At 35.7% G+C, this 22631-nt stretch overlaps 1 protein-coding gene across 3 annotated transcripts in view; it reads right to left on the minus strand.

The window, feature by feature from the left end:
- Nucleotides 1-22631, minus strand: part of DOP1A (DOP1 leucine zipper like protein A) — a 107199-nt gene that overhangs the window by 12868 nt on the left and 71700 nt on the right. For all 3 annotated transcript variants that reach the window (XM_036767102.1, XM_036767101.1, XM_036767100.1), the window contains 12 exons: nucleotides 20887-21039; nucleotides 18528-18628; nucleotides 17276-17535; nucleotides 14346-16341; nucleotides 13184-13295; nucleotides 12917-13099; nucleotides 12308-12433; nucleotides 9652-9786; nucleotides 3236-3291; nucleotides 2102-2206; nucleotides 1335-1401; nucleotides 797-941 (listed from right to left, as the gene is read on the minus strand). In XM_036767102.1, the coding sequence (XP_036622997.1) occupies nucleotides 797-941; nucleotides 1335-1401; nucleotides 2102-2206; nucleotides 3236-3291; nucleotides 9652-9786; nucleotides 12308-12433; nucleotides 12917-13099; nucleotides 13184-13295; nucleotides 14346-16341; nucleotides 17276-17535; nucleotides 18528-18628; nucleotides 20887-21039 (3439 nt within the window). The remainder of the gene's footprint in view (nucleotides 1-796; nucleotides 942-1334; nucleotides 1402-2101; nucleotides 2207-3235; nucleotides 3292-9651; nucleotides 9787-12307; nucleotides 12434-12916; nucleotides 13100-13183; nucleotides 13296-14345; nucleotides 16342-17275; nucleotides 17536-18527; nucleotides 18629-20886; nucleotides 21040-22631) is intronic.

The raw sequence follows: 22631 nt of genomic DNA on the forward strand, positions 1-22631 counted from the left end.
GTTCTTAGACTGCCTATTGAATTCTTAAAAATATTATATCAGCCTGTGTTGGTAACCAAAAATGGGCTCCTTAGCACTTAGTTCAACAAGTGCCCTTGAACAGTTTGGCTTTTGTTCCCTTTGAGTAATTCATAGAGCCTTACTAGATGCTAAGCCCCAGGCCCACCGCCCTATTAGGTGTAAAACCTTTAGTGGGTGTGGATTGGCAACTAAGGTAGGGCCCAAGGTGGGGCTAACTCCAGGAAGGGCCTAGTTTACATGTCTGGGAGAGCAGAGGCTTTTAGACCACGTGGGTTTAAGTCGCCTCTTTGTGACAATTCTAGGTCACGTGGGTGAGTCGCATGTGTGCCTCACCCCTGACGCTGAAAAAGACCCCTGAAACAGCCAGGGGTTGGCTGGCTGTTCCTTGGAGCTCTCTTACTCACAGCAGCGGCGGCACGCGTGACTCTGGGCCAGCCCTTGTTCTGAGCTCCCCAGCTGAACCTAGATGTTGGTAACTATGAATCTGTATTTGGTCTGCCTGTTAATGTTTGTAATTTGTATTTTGTTCTGGAGTTCAGGGTGCTGGCTTTTCCCCCTGAATTAACTGAATGCTGTTTGTATGCTGAATTAAAAGTAAGCTTGTTAACCCCCTTCACCTTGCTTTCCTTAGTTAAGCAGATCAAAGAACCTGTGCTGTTGGCAGCTTTCTGGATGCTGGCTGTGGGTGGATTTTACACCCCCACAGAAGCTGCTAGCCGGATTGTGGAAACACAGCCTGACTCCAAATATAAACTAAATTGTTTTAGTTTAATACCTTCCACATCAGATTCCAGATTGGTGCCATCCACCATAATTTTGGGGGAAGCTTTAACCTCCAAATTTCGACGTAACCATGTAGTCTGTTCCAAAGAAGAGCCAGCAACCGCACCAATTGCATCTACTATTTTATGAGTAACATCCTAAAGAAATAAATGAAACAGAAATAAACTTAAGACATCCAATTACAAAAGTTTTCCTGAATACAAATTTGTGACGTAAAAAACTGGTTTAATTATAGCCCACAGCATCATATATTCATAGTATACACTTTTGGTTTTTAATAGCATTTAAGAGTTAAAAGGATTCTTTGACATATGAGCATAGTACATAGATTGACAGCTGAGAAAACTAAGGGTTAGAGAAATTGAATGATTTCCCCAAGGTCCCACAGGTAGTAGTAATAGGTAATAAGGAGCAGGTCTCCAAACTCTACATTCAGGCTTCTTTCCCCTTTACTCTTTATTCAACTGAATTTACTAGAAGTGATTTGAAAAAAAAAAATTAAGAAGGTCCATTTAGACTTAATGCTTTACCTGAAGGTCTCTTTGGTCTTTTTTATTTTCCAAATTAGGGTTTTTCATAATGAATTCATTCAGAACTCTAAAAATATTCCAAATAGAAAAAGAATATGTTATGTTAAAGAAAAAGTGGATAAAACTGAATCCCCCAGATGTATATAAGTTGATACAAAGTGAAGTAAAAGCAAGGCAAGAAAACAACATACACACCTACAACTACATAAATCAAAAGAAAAAACCTGAACCAGAAGGTTGTATAATAATGTTTAACCACAAGCCTGGCCTCAAAGGAGAGAAGAGAAAATGTACCTCAGTTCATTTCTTTTCAGACAGGTGACTGCGGGTATGTAGCAAAGCATTCGGTCACACTGTTTGATGTGGCTAGTTTTGTTCAGTTCTATAGCGCATTTAATCAGGTACAGCCTTTTTTCCCTTTTTTATTCTTTCTTACAAGGAATGGCTTGGGGGCTTGGGGGTGGGGAGGAAGCTTCCCCAGAGTAAGGCTGGCCTTTCTTCATTGTCCTTGTTCAACAAGGAAACAAAGGTCCAGAACTTTTGCCAGTTCAGCTGCCCATCTAGCACATTCCAGGATAAACCAGTTTGCTTAATTTAACTTCTAACTGCTGAGCCCTGTGCCTCCCACCTCCACCAAGTACCATAAAGAGCTCTATGACAAGGAAAAGGGAGTATGTAATAGTCCCCAAACCTACCATTCATCAATAAGGACGTAAGTACATATTTGATCTTTATTAAGAGAAAATATTTTCAGTGAAACTGCTTACCCAAGTATGAGAAACTGCCCTGGGGCTGGGAGACTCAGCTGTATGGAATCTTTCAGAAGAATCAGCAATGATGTCCAGCTATCCACTAAACTGGGTACTGGAATCCTATAAAACAAATATAGTTTAAAAATAAAGGCACACCAAACTTTAATCTTGTTCCTATTATTTATGTGACAAGCTTGTGCACAACTTCCGCTGAAAAATCCCCTGATTTTTTTTTCTAGACATGGATCCAATTCAGAACTCTTAAAAAATTATACAATCTGTATTATAGTAGAAAAGGAAATCTGAAATACCTAATCTGAAAATTTCCATGAGTTTTAGCTTATCTTGCTATGGAACTCAGAATATTAAATTCTATTAGTCATTTGAATTCCCAAAGTAAACCCACATTATATATCTCTATTTAGTCACTGACATCACATTCACCTATTTCCTACCCTAGTCTCTCCATTTCCCTCTTATCTCCACATCAGCATAGGGAAGGTTGACTGTCTATCCACAACACCCTTCTCTCACCTGCAAAGAAATTAAGATTATCTTTGTTCAAGCTTTACCTTAAACCTACCTTCTTATTACATATAAGTTCAGATCTTAAGTAGCCTTTAGTCTATATTGCCATCTATTAAAATATACCATATAACTATGGTTTAGACAGCATGCTTTATAAGAAATTGTAAAAAAAAATAACAAGGGACAATTAAGGAAGCCTTGTTGTAGCAGAGTGAGGATCTTGGGAGTATTTCATAAGCAAACATAGGTTATGAGCCTTTCCTCATCAGAAGAACAAAGCTGAGATTACTACAATCTAGATAGATCAGTTAAAAAAAATTAATTAAAATATTTCTTCCCAATATGCTAACTGTCCACTAGTCCCAACATTGTAACATAGCGTTAGGTACTACTTTAGTAGTGATTCAGGTCTTTCATTTTTACTAAAATTACAGCTTTTTCCAAAGTCCTCTCTCTTATGACCCAATTCAATCTCTTTGTTTAATTGTACTTGATGATGGAAGCTATGAGTAACTTAACATCAGCAAGAGAGGATGTATTAAGCACTGAATAGCAAATAGTCAAACTCCCTTTCTCTTATTGTTTCTCTACTGGTAAAGCAGTAAGGAAAAACTGTCTTACCTTTGAATGTAAGCATAAAAAAATTGCAGCATGCAGACTTCCAAAGAAAGGTGTTTCTGAAAACAGAAGAAATCTGTTTTACTTTAAAAGAAAGACTGCCTTTGTTTTTTCATTAACAAACTGTAGCACTTATCACACTGTCTTCAGTTTTAAGAAAAACGATCAACGAACTATTTTTCTCATTTGTTTTATTTTACTTAAATGTTTTATTACATTTCCTTTTTGGTTTCTAGCTTTCCCTCTCATTCCAACAAACATATAATAAGCATCTATAGTACTAAGTGCTGGCCATACACAGGAAGATGGACAGGACACAGACGGTGCTTGAAAGGAGTTTTCATTCTAAAAGAATTATGACAACTCACATTTCTATAGTACTTTAAGCCTTGCAACAAGGCTTTCCCAGTGCCAAGCAGGAAAGGGTATATGATTTCTTATTGGTTCAAATCCTGGGCCTACTACCCACCATCTCCGTGAGCCTGAGCAAGCATTTAAAATTCTCTGGGCCTGTTTCCTCATCTATAAATTTTGGAGGTTAGGTTAGATAACCTCTAAGGTATCTTCTAGCTCTATGGCTTTGATTCTCTGAACCCTGAGAAGTAGGCATTTAACATGATCCCCCCCCCACCCACCCATGTAGTAATCTGAGGTGCAGAGCCTGTCTTTTAATAAAGCTTTGGACACTCCTCAGTTCCTAAAACAATGATGAGATCATGGATGAAATCCATTCAAGAAAAGCAGCAAAGGATGAGAGGAACTGAAAGGGCTTACTGCGTGCCAGTGCTGTGCTAACACTTTACAATTATCATCATCTCTTTCGATCCTCACAACACCCTGGAGGGGTACGTGCTATTATCATTCCCATTTTACAGAATGAGGAAATTGAGACAAAGAGGCCTTAAGTGACTTGCCCAGGGTCACATACTAAGTGTCTAAGACTACATTTGAACTCAAGTCCTCTTGACTCCCAGCATGGGGCTCAACTGCGCCACCTAGCCGCCAAATTAACAAAGCAAAACAGTTCAAAAGAAAGAAGAAAAAAAATTCCTTTAACAAATATGTACAGTCAAGCAAAATAAATTCCTTCAATGGCTGAATACAAACACATGTGTCTCTTGCTGTGCTCTAAATCCATTACCTCTCTGTCATAAGTAGCAGGTTTCATCATCAGTTCTCTGAAATCATGACGGGTCCTTGCAGCAATAATAATTTTTATAGCTTTCCAAGTTTTGTTTTTTATAGTATCATTATTATTGTATAAATTGTTTTCCTGCTTCTGATCATTTTAATCATCAGTTTATAAAAATCTTCAAAACTGTTCATTTTTACAATGATAATGTTATAACATGAACTGTTCTACTGGTTCTGTTTACTTGTCTTTGCATTCATACATGTCTTTCCATATCTTTTCAAAATCATCCATGTTATTTTTTATTACAGAACAATGGTAACCCCTCAAATTCATGTAACACAACTTATTCAGAGCCATTTCACAAACCATTTAATTTCTAGGGTTTTTATTTTTTTTTGCCACCACCAAAGTGCTGCTATAAATATTTTTATACATAAAAGAGCTTTCTCTTCCTTTGATCCCTCTGGGGTACATGCCTGGCAGTGGTTTAACTGGGTCAAAGGGCATATAGTATTTAGTAATCTTTTGTGTATAATTCCAGATTGTTTTTCAGAATGGTTATACTAATTCATAAGTTCACCAACAATGCACCAGTGTGACTGCTTTCCAAGATCCCCTCTAACATTTATCAATTTCTGTGCTTTGAAATCTTTGCCACTCTGATGGGTATGAGGTGGAACCTCAGAATTGCTTTAATTTGCACTTCTCTAATTAGTCACGATTTGGAGCATTTTTTCACATGGCCTGGGTTTCATCCCTTGACAACAACAGAGAAATTTGCTGCAAAGATTTTTTCCCCAGATATTTCTATTAATAGCTTGATTAGATTTGTTTATGGAAAAACCTTTAAATTTTATGTAATCAAAATTATTTATTTTTTCTCTTCTGAAATCCTTTATATTCTTTGGTCCATCTAATAGGTTACTTCTACCTTGTTTCTCTAATTTGTTTATGATGTGACCTTTTATACATAGGCCACATCCATTCAGAACTAATCTTGAAATAGAGCACCGGCCCTGGAGTCAGGAGGACCTGAGTTCAAATCAGGCCTCAGACACCTAACACACTTAACCCCAATTGCCCTGCCTTTCCCCCTCCAAAAAACAAAATAAAAAAAACCTCCAATAGAACTGATCTTGATATAAAGTGTGAGACGTTGGTCTAAACTAAATTTCTCCCATAATGGTCTCTTAGTTTTCCAGCAGTTTTTGTCAAGTTTGGGGTCTGTGTTTATCTAATACTAGGGTGGTAGATATGTTTGCTTAAGTACGAAATCTCTCTTTTTTTAACCAATACGAAATTATTTTAAAAATTGCTGCTTCTTAAGTGTTGTTTGAGATCTGGCAGTACTATGCCCTCTTCATTTCCATTTATTTTCACTATTTCTCTTGAGGTTCCTGACTTCGCCTCCTCCATATGAACGGCATTATTATATTTTCTAGTTTCATATCTTCCTTTGCTAGTTTGATGGGTATGGCATTGAATAAGTAAACAAATCTTGATGGTATTGTCATTTTTTTTTTTGAGGGTAGCTAGGTGACAGTGGATAGAGCACTGGACCTGGAGTCAAGAAGACTCATCTTTCTGAATTCAAATCCGACCTCAGACACTCACTGTGTGACCCTGGACAAGTCACTTAACCCTGTTTGCCTCACTTTCCTCATCTGTAAAATGGGAATAATATTAGCACATACCTCTCAGGGTTGTTTCGAGTATCAAATGAATAATCATAGCACAGTGCTTGTTGACACAGTTAGCACTACACATAAATATTAGCTAGTATTATTGTTATTACAGACCTTAGGTCTATCTTGGAAGGTACACTTCCCACTATTTTATACGTTCTCTAGTAATTTTAAATGGAATTTCTCTATCTTCCTGCTATGTTTATTGTATTTCCATAGAAATGATGATGTGTGGATTTATTTTACATATTGCAAGTTTGCTGAAATTGTTTCAATTAGTTTTTGAAATGTTTCCTTTTCAAATAATTTAATTTTCAATTAATTTAATTTAAATTGACTCTGTAGGGTTAAGTACATCATCATATCAACTGCAAAAAGTGATGATTTTGTTTCTTCTTTACCATAGTTATTCTCTCAATTTCTTTTTCTTATTTTATTGCTATATGTAGCATTTCTGCTAGTGAGTGAAATTTAAGTTGTGATAATGGACAACTTTGTTTTTGCTCTTGAATTCACTGGAGGATTTTAGTTGGTCTTCATTATAAATAATGGCAGCTCTTGGTTTTGGATATATGTTTATCATTTTAGGTATGGCCTATTTATTCCTATCTTTATAGTGTTTTTCATAGAAATAGGTATTGTATTTTGTCATAAGCTTTTCCTGCCCCTATTGATATAATTACGTGATTTCTATTGGTTAAGACTGGCATTTTCCTAATATTAAACTAACTTCATTTCTTGGAAAATCTGGCCATCATGTGTAATCTGTGATATGTTGTTGCTTTTAGCATCTTTGGTAATATTTTATTTAAATTTGTTAACATCTATGTTGATTAGGGATATTGGTCAATGGTTTTTCAGTTTTGATTCTCTGTGATTTATGTATCAAGACATCTCTATCATAGATGGAATTTGGTAGGATCCCTTGTCTTGCTATTTTTTTTTGCAAACACTGTAATGTAGCATTGGAATTCTTCTGAATGTTTGACGGTATTCACTTGTGAATTTATCTGGCCCCAGAGCTGGTTTTTTTTTTCCCAAAATGGAGTTGTTTAGATTCTCTATTTCTTGATCTGTTAATTTGGGTGTTCTGTATTTTTGGTAAATATTTAATTCATTTAAACCATAGATTTTATTTGGATATAATGGGGAAAATAGTTTCTAATAATAATCTCCTTTGTTGTGACTTCTCTTTCATTTATGATACTACTAATTTGGTTACCTTTTCCTTTTAATCAAATTAGCTAATAGCTTATCTATTTTATTGGTTTTCTCCCAACACTCTATAGAATAACTGATTAATTCAATGTTATTGTAGTTTTCAATTCTATTAATTTCTTTAATTTTCAGGCCTTCTATTTTGGCATTTAATTATATTTTATTTACTCTAATATTCTCTTTAATACAGTCTATTTCTAGCATGTCAGAAGACAATAAAACCAAATCTAATGAGAAAAATATGTCCACGGCTGTTTTTTGTCATCTTTTCTTCTTGACCCTCCTTTACTCCCTTTAGAGATTGTGTTGCTTTATAAAGCATATCCACTCCAAAAAGCTTCCAAAAGATTTATTTCAAACAGTAACAGATTAAATGTTCCTCATCAATTCAATTTAACTCTAACTCATGTTAAAACTATGTTATCAAATTTGCCCATCTATTTAAATTTAAAGCCAGCTGGCAGAATGACTTAATATAAATTACATATAATAAATAAGTTCATTAAAAGGGCACAAAAAGATATGAAAGTAACTCCTGAGGTACTAAAAGAAATCTGAGCTCAAAAGGATCAACACTCAATTAAAAAAAAAACAAACCTCTCTTTCTTCTAACATGGGCAGCCTCTTCTCTTTTAGCTACAACTATTCTTGTCAGGTGCCCCCTGCTGTTGCTAAGACAAAACACTTATCTATTTGACTCAAAAACATTTAAGAGTTTCATGAATTCATAGCTTAACTCTTTAGATGAAAAAGATTAAGAGGAGAAACAGAAATTAGATCTAGATTCACTGTCTTGGTTTCTTTAGGTCTCCAGCTGAATTTCCTTTGGCCAGGCCAGACTTACGTAAACTGATGACTTGTTAATTTGATAAGTTTCATTATTTACCCTCATGTAAGGTCTGGTGTCAGTAAGATAGGAGACTGAGTTCCAAGTGCAAGGAGCAGCAAAGCCAGTTTGGCCAAGCTATAGAGTATGTAAAGGAGGGCAAGGCATCATCTATCCTTTGCCCTATCACATAGTACCATGTCCACCCTTATTAGGGTTGTACATTCTTTGAATTCTTTTGTTGTTTTTCATCTTGTAACAGTGCCTCACATATCATAGATGCTCAACAAAGTTCTTTAATTGAATTTTTCTGATTCCAAGACCAGTATTCTTTTAATTATACTATCAATTATTACAGGAGAATACTGTTTAGCACAGAAACCTTAACTGCCTATAGCAGCCTTTTTTTCCAAGCTTTTTTGACTACATAGCTCTCTCAGTGACAATTTTTTGAGCATCATCTCCAGTATGTTTTTTACAAATTACACATGCACACAAATGTATTATGTACATTATAAAACATATAAAAATAAAAATTAGTCATTCAATAAGCACTTATTAAGTGTCTACTATGTGCCACACACTGGACTAAATGCTGCTAAAGTCAGTCTTTGCCTACAAGGAATTCACAATCTAATGGGAAAAAAGAAAAAGATGAAATAAAACTTGACCCTAGAGTCAGTGGGGAGCCACTAGAGTAGGAGAGCGACAGGGCTAGACTTGAGCTTTAGGAAAACTCTATTGGTAGTTGTATGAAGCATATATTGCAGAAAGGAGAAACCTGAGGCAGGGAGAACAAGTAGGAGGCTATTGCAATAGTAAAGGCAAGAGGAGATAAGGGCCTGAATTAGGGTAGTGGCTCTGCGATTAGAGAGAAGGGGACAGAAGTGAGAGCTGTTGTTTAGGTAGAAATGACATGTTTTGGCAACAGACTGAATTATATTAGGTAAGGGCAAGTAAGCGGTCAAAGATGACACCAAGGTTGTGAACCTGACTGATTGGAGGGATAGAAATAGAGAGGTTCAGAAGGAGGGTGGGTTTGGAGTGGGGTAGATCTCATGTAATGAGATTTTTGATGCAACCTGCTCATCCTATATGATTTACTCTATGCCGACCAAAATAAAAGGGGGAAGCTGGGGTTCTTACTCACCGTTACCATCCTAGCTCACAAAGCTAGCCTCCAAGGGGGATCTGCAGCAGCAAGGAGTTAATCAGGGGAAGTGTAAGGTGACAGATTTTCCCAGTAGAACCTGGACAACTGCTTCTATAGATGCCCAGGTAGCTATTAAGTTATAAATGCCTTGAAGGGCAAATGCCAAGCTCAGAAATGGGGGATTAAGGAGCTTTTACAGCAAAGGTAATGGTGAGAGTGAGATGTTGGAGTATTGGAGATAAGCACCCTGACTGGTTATCATGGAGAGGGTGGGATGCAACCCACTTTCCCTCTCTTAAATTGACCACATACTCCTTTGGGTTAGCCAGGCCCCCTCTGGAGACCATTGTTCTAAAGTATTTATGAAAGAGAAGTGAAAACACACAACATCTCTTTTCATACCTTGTCCTTGACAATGGCTGGTGGCTGCTTCAAAACTTCCTTTACTGTTTGGATAACAGTTTCAGTTCTCATGACACTAATTGAGCGAACCAGTTCAACCAGCAAAAGCTGTTCTTCACTGGCTGTAGGAATTACCTGAAAAGCACAACATGACACATCATCACTAAAAGAAATGACAAAATTATTACTAGATTATGAACTGAGAGCAGAGATCCATCCCCATAGAATATTCCAATGATTTGCACATAGTACAGGGGTTGCTTAATGCATGACTATTGAATCAGTCCTGCCTTATCAACGCAAACCTGGACTATCCAGGCCCTTAGTCGCTTCTTTGTCCCCTCTACCTCCCTGCAAGAGTCCTAATTTTGGGATCACCTCTCACCTGTATAACTATAACAAACTCTCAAGTGGCTTCCCTACTTCTGATTTCTCTCAGAAAACTCTTCCATTTCAAATTTTTCTCACACTACACTTATGTGTGTACATGTTGCAACATAATAGGAATATATAAACAACCTGAGGGCAAGAACAATTTTGTTTTGTTTGTATTTTTGTACTTCCAGTACCTGGGAGGATACTTGATATACAGTGGATGTTTAAGAAATGTTTGTTGACACGAATTGAATACTGTCTAATCGAAGTTCTATTATGTTCTCATCAGATGTAGAAAGATGCCATCATGAACAGAAAAATGTATTATCAGTTTGTTCTTTTTTTTTTTAAATAAGAGTCAGCCTATGTTATATATGAGATTATTAGAAAACAGTAAATCACATTCTTGGATAAATTAGCACTCCCCCTTAACCAATATATGTGCTACGGCAAAGGACTATAAAACTGCATACCCTTTGACCCAGAAACAGCATTCTAGGTCTGTATCCCAAAGAGATCATACAAATGGGAAAAGGACCCACATGTACAAAAATATTTTTAACTGTTCTTTTTCTGGTGGCCAAGAATTGGAAATTGAGGGGATGCCCATCAATTGGGAAATGGCTGAACAAGTTGTGGTATACGAATGTAACTGAATACTATCATGCTCTAAGAAATGATGAGCAGACATTTCAGAAAAACCTGGAAAGACTTATATGATCTGATGCTGAGTGAAATGAGCAGAAGCAGGAGAACACTGTAGACAGTAACAGCCACACTCTGTGATGACTAACTTTGATAGACTTATCTCTTCTTAGCAATGCAAGGATCTAAGACAATTCCAAAAGACTCATGATGGAAAATGCTGTCCACATCCAGAAAAAGAACTATGGAGTCTGAATGCAGATCAAAGCATATTATTTACATGGTCTTTTTTTTTGTCTCTTCTTTCTTGCGGTGTCTCCCATTGGTCCTGATTCTTCGTTACAACATGACTAATGTGAAAATAGGTTTAATATGAATGTATATGATGAGCCTATGTCAATTTACACACCATCTTGGGGGTGGAGGGAAGGGAGAGATGGGGAGAAAATTTGGAACTCAAAATCTTATGGAAGTAAATGTTGAAAACTAAAAATAAATTAAATCATGAAATATATGTGTGTTTATATATATGTATATATGTATAGTATATATGTGTGTGTATACACACACATACACACACACACACACACACACACACACACACATATATACACACTGCAGTCAAAAGAATTGGGCTAACTATGACAGGCTCTTGAAATACTTCAACAAAAAGGGGAGAAAAATAAAGAAACCTGGTTCCAGGAAAGAGAATGGAAGACTTTGTAATACTTCCTTTTTCATATATTGCCCAATTCAGAGCACTGCTTAAACTCAAAAGCAAAATAGTTTCCATAATAATGCAGAGGCCAGTTACACCTGATATATTAAAATTATATTCAAGCAATCAGCTTGGTAAAATAAATCTATGTCCCAACATTCCTATTATTGTTTTCTTTAACACTCAATTACTCCAGAATTTTAAAAAAATGTAAAGACTTGGACTTTAGTATGTAGCTGTACCCTACCTAATTGTAGTATCTGTTTTAGTTGAAAAACGATGTTAGAAAAAAAAAAAACGATGTTAGAACAAGCAATTGTACAGAAAGCAGTTGCTATGATAGGTACAATTTACATCTCAGGTGATCAATGAATGAAATGAGAGTGGAACTCTGTAAATGTGAGAAGCAATAACATTAATGCAGAATAATATCAATCAGGATGATACCATATTCAGGGTTTACCTGCATTTCTAACAAAGATAAATATACTTGCACATTAGATACTACATTTGACTTTGTCTCTTAAATCAAAGTGTTTCTCTCAATTTGCTCCTTTTCTGTTTTATTGATACTTTTATACCACTATCACTTCCCAATAACCCTACTTCTTTTGAAACCCAATTTAAGCAAAATAGTCACAGTAATCATATCTGTTGGGTGCATAACACTTTCCACCTGTAGTCTACCACTTTTCAAACGAGAGGAACTTATTTCTCCTGTCCCAAGTAAACTCCAAATTTTAAACCTGAAACTATTTTTACAGATAGCAAGGTGAAAAATAGTTTCAAAAATATGTAATGAATCACTTGAGTTACTCATAGCACCTAGTAGAAAGCTAAATACACAGCAGAAGAAGCTCAACGTGTGCCTACTATACAAATAAACTAATTCAAGTCAAAAAGCAGTTAAATATATACCTTTGTCCTGGAAGTAGTTTTGTTTTGTCTTCTTTCATTCCATACAAATGCAATGGCAGCCATGAAATGCACCCCATGATTCATTGAGATTGGGCCCAATAGTTCAAGAATCTGCTGCCTCAAATTCTGAAACAGTTCAAGCAAATGGCAAGTAAAAATTTATATGAAATGAGATAATATAACTCAAATAATTTTATGTGTACTGAAGGTCATAAAATACCTAATAATAAAAAACAGAACTACAGTAAAAATAAGCCAACTAAGAACCAAAATAATATTACAGCAATGAGGTACCTGGAGGCTACAAGAAAAATATCACCCACCAAAGTCTTTTAAAAGGGATTTGAGTGTTTCATGTCTTCAAAGAAATCTAATTTTCAATTACTGGATACTCTGGCTCAACAGAATTTCTGAAAATTGTAGTTTACCCAGTGTTCCTCAAAATTGGCCCAGAGGTTATTATATTACTCTTTAGGAAGAAATGATTCACCCCTCTCTCTCACCCCTGGGGCTCTATGTACCTTTCTACTTCCTCTACATTTATTATATAAGAGGTCTAGCTTAGGAATTGGAATGGAGAAGAGAAAAATTAATATAGCAATTCCTAACCTTTGTGGAACCAAGATTAATAGTGGTAACAGATGCAGCTGCAGCAACAGTGGTTTTTTCTGAAGAGTCAGCCTGATGCAGGATGCTCCAAAGCAGTGTTACAGAGGACATGATCATGTGAAGGATGGAGAGGATCCCACTTCGTGCCTCAAACAGGTGCTTCTGGTCAACATTCACCAAGAGCTATGAGAAAGAAAGAAAGAAACTTGAATACCTGACTAAGCTTGATAGATGGAGTGTCAATGATATCCATCAAACCCGTCTTACCTGATGATACTGTGTGGACGGATCCAACAAACAGTAGTGAATGATGGTTGTAATGCCTTCCAGAAGAGTAAGGATCATATCTGGTGGAATAACTGATGCCATCCAAAGAGGCCTAAAATACAATGTGTTCATTTGATTAAAGCAATATATTAGTAAGATATACATACATTTATTATCTACTCAATTATATATAATAATTTTCCAACAATTAGTGACAGAGAAGACATTAAATGGTTTTGTCAGGTTTCCTACACATTTTTTTATGGAGCTACCTGGAATAAGCTAGCTCCATTTTTGGCTAATTTCACAGAAATCAGAGTAGTATGAGCATCAAATAAATGCCCAGGAGATTGAGAACACAATTCAAATACATAATAATCAAACCCTTGATAAGCCAAAAAAAGGTAAGAAAAGGAGAAACAAATATCTTCTGACATTACCATATTTACAAAATGGAACATTGTTCATACAAATGACTGGGTACTGAAATGCTATATTTGTCTGAATATAGATTACACCTCTAATATATCTTGGGAAAGGGGAGAGATACACAAACCTTCTAAATCTTTGGAAGAAAAAAATACTTGTTCACACTAAAAATAATTGTTACCATATTAAAAATTATCAAAGGATTTTAAAAAATATTTCTTCCAAATTAAATATTCATTTTTATCACCACTGATCTCATTTAATTTTACTGTCATTCTCCTCTTCCTGACCTTCTTACACCACCTTTATTAAAATCTATTGCATTAAAAGACAGAATATTTTTAAAGTCCCTGATGGCAAATTCAGTAGAGATACTTTTCCCATAGCTTCAAAAACTACTCAAATATAACAAGGTTCTCTTTAATTCCCAATGTCTCATCTTCCATTCCAACTTTTCTATTTCTAATAAGTGATTTGTACAAGCCAGACTGGGAGAGCCAGAAGTATAGATTATATATATACAAATATTGTATTCCTTATGGCTTTAAACTCTGAGTTTTCAAAACTGAACTACTTCAGCTTTTCTACAGAAATTACATATTCACTATTATCTTCTGGCGCACTCCAACTTGATGGGCAAAGTAACCTGTGACTGGATTTTTAGAAATTCAAACGTTCCTTTTAACATAACAATCATTAAAACAAAATAAAAATAAAAACCAATACAACTTGCCTACTGTCAGATAGTCCTGTTTCATATTTGTACTGCAGAATTAGGTTATCCAAATTCCTGCAAAGCTGGAGTGTTACAGAAACAACTACTCTCTGTAGAATTTTTCCCATATAAGGCAAAGTAGAGGTGATTAAGCCGATCCACTGGGGATGCATCTTACATGCACAGTGTTGATGTAAAGCTCTTATCACTGCACACAGGAACATGCCTTGACACGTGATTGGCTGGGCATGCAAATACTGAAGAGAAGTCATTGGCTGGTGTGGGTTGATGTGTTCTAAGTCAGTTACCACGAATTCAAAACCTGTTTCATTTTCCTCGGAAACAGTCATTACATGATGCTCTAAAACAATCAGCCTCTGAAGCACCTTTAAGAGTTGAGACTGTAAAGTGCTGCCATTGTCCAATTCATCCTCTGAGAAGTTAATAAGGGTATCCTCTGAGAAACCTTCTTCAACGGCCACAATGTTTTTACCCGACATCTTTTCACTATGCCATTTTTGTGCACTGAAGATAGATGATAGTAAACAGTGAAGAATCACCTTCTGAACCTTGCACTTAGACAACATATCAGAAATAAAGCTAGGGAAGCCCTTTGCTGAGCTTTCTATAACCTTGGCTAGCTCAGTAAAGAGAAGCGTTAAAATTTCAATGCTCATCATCTGCATATTACGATTGCCTATTAAATCTTGCGGTGTGACCTTGACATGAGTTGGATAATGGCTACGCATATAATACAAGCAAAGAGAAATGAGAATTTCTATGTACATGGAGCTCCGAAAGTTATGGTTAGAGTCCACAGGAATGTGGCTATAAAAGTCTTTACCCATAACAGAAATTCGATGTCTGGCCAAAAGATTCTGAAGCAAAGAGAGTTGGGGAGTATACACATTATTGACACTAGTGGTGGAGATGGCATTTACAAAAGCAATAGGATTAGTTTTCAGGATAGCTTTGATAGCAGAAAAAGCATACAGCGTTCTTGAGGAATCATATAATTGCAGATACAGTAACACATGCTGATATAATGGGTGAATGTTGAAGTTTGGAGACTTTCGTGTTCCCGGAGACCCCATATCACTCTCAATTTCAGAAATTTCGCCTTCTCCACAACTATACCAGTTTTCTAAGTCCAGACCATCACTAAAGAATACACTGGTTTGCTTAAGCTTTTCATTTTGAGCTTTTTTCTTGTCATCATCCTTCTTTCTGGCAAGTTTAACTTTGGGTTTTGCTCCAGGCTGTTTTCCTGACTCCTTGACAATTGTCTCCTTTTCTGAGACTTTGTCTGGCAGTTTTTCTTTGAAGCTGAACTGAATACTACTATGACTTCGTTGTCTAGACTTTGCTTCTGTTGAACTGCTATAAGGTTCATGGAGTGTCTGGTGCGTTACAGAAATACAAGGTGAAGAGCTATTTCGAGAGATTCCGTTAGAGGAGCCTTCCAGCCCAGCCTCAGCAGACAGAGATAAAAACTGACAACTTTCATTGCTAAGCAAACTGCTCTGGCTATGCTGGATGACTTGATTTTCATTCTTAATTGCCTCCTCACGGGGATCTAATGAACTGAACTTAGCGGTCACATCATCTGTCTGTAGCTGATGTTTAACTGATTCAGATTCCTCTTCAAGGCCACTTACAACTTTACATATGAGGTCAAAAACTACCTGCTGCACGATATCATCTGCTGAATCTTCTTTTGGACTCTGAGCACTCATATTTTCAGCTTCCACATCATAGCTCAAGTTGTCCCCACCAGAAGACTGGGAACAACCTGAATCTGAACTTTGAAGTATTTCTATCTGTTGATCTGGAAGGTCAAAATCAGATACGACCATTGGAATTGTCTCACTGCTAGTACTTAAAAGGGAAAGTCTGTCACTTAATGGATTGACTGTAAGACTAAAGTTTTCCATTTCATCCATCACAAGCTGTTTCTCGCTGCTTCCTTTAGTTGTAATGAGCTGTACTTGGTTTGTAGGCATATGGGAAAATGCTTTAAAAGAAGGAAAAAACACAAGACGTATTAGACTGTTTTGCAAAATACTTCTTTTCCTTGAGATTGCTGTCATCATCTGTGAGACTTCACAAGAAAATGACAAGTATTAAACTGTTTAGGTCCTTCCAAATTATTTATATTTGCTGTGCTAGCATCATGTATACTTATATAAGTAAAATACACACACACATATAAAAGGATGTAATGTGTGTATATATATATGCATGTGTGTGTGTGTATATGCGCGTGCGCACACACACACACACACAAACACAAACATATATATATGAAATGGGCAAGGAATGCAAATTTAGGTTGACTTTTGTCCACTTTTGATCTTTTGATTAGATTTTGGTCCCAGAGATTTTCTATCCTTTCTACCAAAGCTCACAAATTTGAGATGTCTGTATTAGGTCTTACAGAACATACACATAACATGTGTGTGACATTACGTATCACTTACAAAAGATCATTTAAGTCATAATACATAGTTATCATATAATAAGAATGATCACGCCATTACGAAGTTGTTTGTGCTTTTGGTCAAAATCCTGAAGTAAATTTTCTAATTTGTGAAGATTTTGATATCAAAAACTTTTTCCACAGCTATCATCAGAAAAGTTCTTTACAATTAACTTCTGTCTGTCTGGTTTATGAATCAGAAAAGCCCTCATTTTTCAGAGAAGCAGTGTACCTTGACGAATGAGGCATTCCTCTTATTATGACTCCCTAATCGACAAGAATGAATGAAATATAGACAAGATAGCTTTATAATTTACAAGCACATCTGGGAAATAATGCCCCTGTCACAAGAAGTAATTCTAATAAAGGTAAGTTTCTGATGAAGTGCTATCAACTTAGGTGAATACGTCTTTTATTTTATTAATTGATCATTAACATAAAGGATGAAATTATTTTTTATTGTACTTACCATCACTGCAGGAAAAATTTTGCATAAAATGCTTCTCATTTTCCTCTGCTGTATAAGAGGGCACTTTATTCCAATAACGCTCTGCCTGTACACGTTGCACTGAAACTCTCTGAGTTTTGGGATGAAGCAGAAGCAGAAGCAATGGCTCCAGAACTCTTGCAATGTCATGTCTTTGGAGCACCTGATTCAACCAGGCTTGTCCCACAGAACTTGTGGAACCATCCAGGCTATTAAGGCTATCTAACATGATGAATAGTGATCTAGCAGAAAATAATAACAACCAAAATAAAAAAGCAAAGAATCATTTTTCATTCTTCTTCTGAGTGAATAATTATAAAGTGATCATATTCTAAGATAATCTGAAATCTAAAGTGCATCTTATGAGACAGAAGGCTTGTTGATAGCTGTAAGTGCTGCACTGAGAGTTGGAAGGAGTCTGTGAGACTACAGATGAGGAAACTGAGACCCAGGAGAGGAAGAGACTTGGTCAAGGCTATACAGGGATTTAAAGCCAAGGTCTTTTGACTCTAAATTCACTGTACTCTTCCCCATACCCTGCTACCACTTCTCTTTGATTAGACAACCTTCTTCTGCCCACATTTTCTTCTTAAGTCTGCATCGTTTTAAAATACACAGACAAAACTGCTCCCCAGCCACAAACAGTGACACTTTTAAAACGATTTTTAGATAGTCCAATAAATTTCCGGGATAGTAACACTATCCTGTTTACCTGGAGCAAAATCAAGCAGACTACAAAGTGGGCTTCAATCAGACATTGAACTACTGCTTCTGTTCAAACACCCATTTTCTAAATCTGAACACATTTGAAGAGGGGAATGTGGCAGGTTTATGTATATCTGTTTTCTGGCTTGTGAGTTAGCTAAAAGGAGTTCATGATTAATCACTGCTACCATACAAGTAGCTGTAGTTCTTAAGAAACCACTCTAAAAGGCTGCCCAGCAGGACTGAAAGCTTCCCAGTTTCTATCAAAGTACTTTCAGATTTAAAGCCCCATTCCCACAAAAAATCAGATATATGCTGAGATGTTTTATATCTCTGTGCTTCAAAAGGGGAAAATCAGGGCATAGAAATGACATATTTTAAATGTAAAAAAATATTAATTTTATTAAATAACTAAATTATTGCATTTTATAAAAGTGGAAAATTGCTGCTTATCTCCAAACATATTCATCAAGGGAAGATAGTGTTAGGATAAAAAACACATGACTACACAATGGATATGATAACCAACCTGTCAAAGGAACGGGCAAAAGATGATGATTTATTTATGTGAAGGTCTCTGGTTAGATGCCAAAGTACTGCAAATTTTGCATGTGCTTCCATTCTTACTTTCTGTAGAAAAAAATAGAAGTTAGGTAACTTATTTTTTCTTTGAAGGCAAGCAACTACTTTAGAAAAAGCGATGTATCTCTATACCTCGCCTACCTTATATGAAAATATAAAAAAAAAAACTTGGATGATCATCTCCAGCCAGATGAGTAAATCACATTTAACTTATATCCTAGAACATTATCTCTCTCAAACTACAGGAGCCTGAAGGAGTTAATGCACTTCAAAGTGTCATGACTGCAGGAGGTAATTTTGTATGAAAGGATCTAGTTTTATGAATGAATGAACGAATATTTTCTTACCAGTTTAAAGTGAAATGTAGTTTTGAGGAATAATGACAGTATGCTCCCTGGAATGACTAATTTATTATTAGTAAGAATAGTAGTTACTATTTATATTGCGATTACTATATGCCAGGGACCATGATAAGTGCTTCGTAATTATCTTGTTTGATTCCCACAAAGTCCCTGGGAGACAAGTACTATTACTATTCCCATTTTAAAGAAAAGGAAATTGAGGCAAATGACTCTCCCAGGGTCATACAGCTAATGAGTAGCTGAAGCCAAATCTGAACTCAGGTCTTCCTGATTCCAGGCCTGGAGCTCATGTCCTCAATTACATTTCAGTTCTGCTACAAAAAAAATTTACATAATACTCATATGGTAATAAATCTCTTAATGTTATTCAGATCTAAGTAAAGTACTCAGGTAAGAACAGATAATATGTAATGTCAAAATAAATTCTTTCCCAAAGAAAAAAAACAAGCATTAGGTATAAACACATTTAAAATACATCAAATATAAACTACCCCACTCCTGCCTGCTGCCCCTGCCCATACCCATGTATCTTCTTTGTCCAAATCACTCATGGCAGAGCTTAATACAACAGGGCATTAAAATGAATTTTCATGAATATTAAAGAATTTTCATGAAGATAACAACCAAATAATATTAAAATGAAAGGAAAGTGGAAATGCTTCTTAAGAGAGGATTTTATAATTTTTTTTAGTGATTTGTATGATCTTCTCAAGAGAGCAATGAAAGCAGTGTCCAAGGGTAAGTAGTTGCTGTTTCTGCTACTTCTTTTTTTAACTTTTGAAAAACTCTGGCTGATTGCTCTAACTTGTCAAGTAAGATATCTGGCTTATTCTACCTTCTCGGGAAACATATGCTATAGGCTTTTCAGCCACTGAGAAAATAATTAGGGTATTCTCCCACATTTCTAAGTTTCCCAAATCATCCTACTGGGTGGCATACACATGAAGCATATTTTAGATAGTAGCTGGCTGGCTGTCAGGCTGACTTCTGCCTATAATTTACCATGACATACGATATGTGAAAAACATGCAGCTATTCAAAATGTAAAAATAAATTTTAATTCTAAAGATTTGGAATAAAGAAACTTATTTGCCTCTGGGTGATATATTTATATACATTCTTTAACAGAAAACGGGAATTTTTCGGTTTCCATCAACCATAACAATGAGTTTCCACCTTCCATTTAGAGATGAAAATTAGCTTTTAACTGTGAAACACACTATTACACCAGATATATATCAGAATTGCTGCAAACAATTCCTGGATTTTTTTTTTTGTTAAATCAACAACATTCACTGAAATGTAAGTGTTCATATCTCTAATTTTAAAGAATTTACATCATCTAATTTTACAGAATTAAAGGTCAAGGGCAGGCACTAATGCATTCTCATCTTTGCATCTCTAGTGGCTAGCATAGTACCTTGCTTAATATAATGTTTGCAGAATTTCTCTTACATCTTTACATAGTACACTAGTGTGAGTAGAATGCTTCTTAACGGTTCTTCCAGAATATGAACTCCTTGAAGGCAAAGGTGGTAGCATACTTCTTTTCAAAGATTTTTCTTTTTTGCTCCTAGCTCAGAGCTTTTACACATAATAAAGGCTTAAAAAAATGCAAAATGTCCTGGCCTTTGACCACTTATGCTTTTATAAGATCTAAGGATTATCAACTAAAACAACTGAAATTTCTAACTAACCACAAATAGTGACTTGAACCTAGGAATGAAAAATGTCATTTCTGATGCTTTTTCAATGTTGGAATTTTTTTTAATAAAGAATAAAATACATCTATTTTAAAGGGAAGTAACTAGTCTTCTTTCCCAAATGAAACCATTTTGATCCCCCTCTACGGACTTTTGAAAAAACTAAATTCATTTTCTCCAAAAGTTACTTTACCGTGTTTTCCAGAATATTAACGTACAAGATAAAAAGTGTTGAATTTACCTTATCTCTGTGGGTTAACTGCTGACTTATAACATCTTCACAGATGCTAGAAGAAGGAACCAAGTTGTGTAACTGATAAAAAAGTTCAACACTCTTCTGGTGATGCTGGGGTGTTCCATCGCCCAATTGGTCCCATAATGTTAAAGCTACATGCTTTGAAAATAAGTGCAAAATAGGCACGATTATAAACCATAAATGATAATGAACAACCTTATATATATCATTTCTATGAAGAGTTTATTAACTTGACCTGAGAACCTACAAAGCCATTCTGTAATACCAGCAGCAAAAACAAAAGACTCAAAATTGAGGAACATAAAAGGAGTATTGTGATCTGCTTGAGAAGCAGTTCAGTATAGTGGGAAAAGGCCTGGACTTTGAGTCAGAAATCTTCGAACACCACTTACTAGCTATCTGACCACAGAGCAATTATGTGACTTCTCTAAGCATCAGTTTTCTCTTGAGCAAATGGGGAAAATAGTGCCACAAGTACATGCCTGGTGTAGTCAACAAAGAACCAACTAGCTTTGGCGTCCTAACCTGATTGGAGACTTGCCTCTGATGTGGACAGGTTACATGACCATGCACAAGTGGATTTATTTTATTTTATTTTATTTTGCCACTCAGTGCTCCAAACAAGCCTGCAGAACTTTGTAGTATAGTTTGCTATACTGTGTGTGTGCATACACATATATACATGTATACAGAATACTATACTATGTTGCAATGGAGAGTTCCTTACCTTGACGAAATCAAAGATTCAAATTTTTAAAAAGCACTTCCCTCACTGAGTTGTAAAGATCAAATGTGATCATATATATCAAGTGTTAAGAAGATCTGTACTATAAAAATATCAGCCATTTTTATTATTGCACATTTTATCAGGAGCATTTTAAACTGAAAATATAGGGAGAAGGGAAAAACCATATGGGTATATCTATTAAATTAGATGCCATACCCACTATACAAGAAAAATAAGAAACAATGGTATTCAATTATACACAGGTGAGAGAACTAAAGAAAGAAGTCCATAATGGAACCAACAAACTCAGATGTCTATATTTTAAAAAATGAAGTATGGGGTAAATAAGCAAAGCAATAGGAAAACTTGCCATCCTAGGTATCATTGGAGTGTTGAGACTGAACGCTAGGATACAGCTCTGGAGAAGATAAACCTTATTCAATAGGAACAAAACAATAAAACATAGGAGGAGGCAAGGTAGCACTTATATTAACAATACAAATTTATCTAAGCAAATCTAGGAACCAGATAAATGTATGCTGAATGGAACTAGGGCATTATTGAGAACGTTAGGGAGAAGATCAAAGCAGTAAAAACTAGAAGTGACACTGTCATCAGAATATACTACAGGGTATTCCTAAGGTCTGGACACATAGGAAAAAATGCATATTTTCAAGAAACGTAATGATTGAAATTTTCAACATTTAATTTAATTGGAATATTAACAAAGAACATCTTCAACTTCAAATAACATCATATGATTTCATATTCATATTCTAAGAGTGAATGTACTACAACTGACGGCAATGTGGAGTTACTGAGTTATTACACTAAGTTCACATGAATCTTGCAAAGCACATCAACCTTTGCATCACAAATGATGGAAATGATATTGAAGATGTTATTCATTCATTTCATTTCTTGAAAATATGCATCTTTTCCTATGTGTCCAGACTTTAGGAACACCTTGTACAGACAACCCGGACAAGAGAAAATAAAGGAA

Source organism: Trichosurus vulpecula, chromosome 7, assembly GCF_011100635.1.
Source record: "Trichosurus vulpecula isolate mTriVul1 chromosome 7, mTriVul1.pri, whole genome shotgun sequence".
Classification (NCBI taxonomy): Eukaryota; Metazoa; Chordata; class Mammalia; order Diprotodontia; family Phalangeridae; genus Trichosurus; species Trichosurus vulpecula.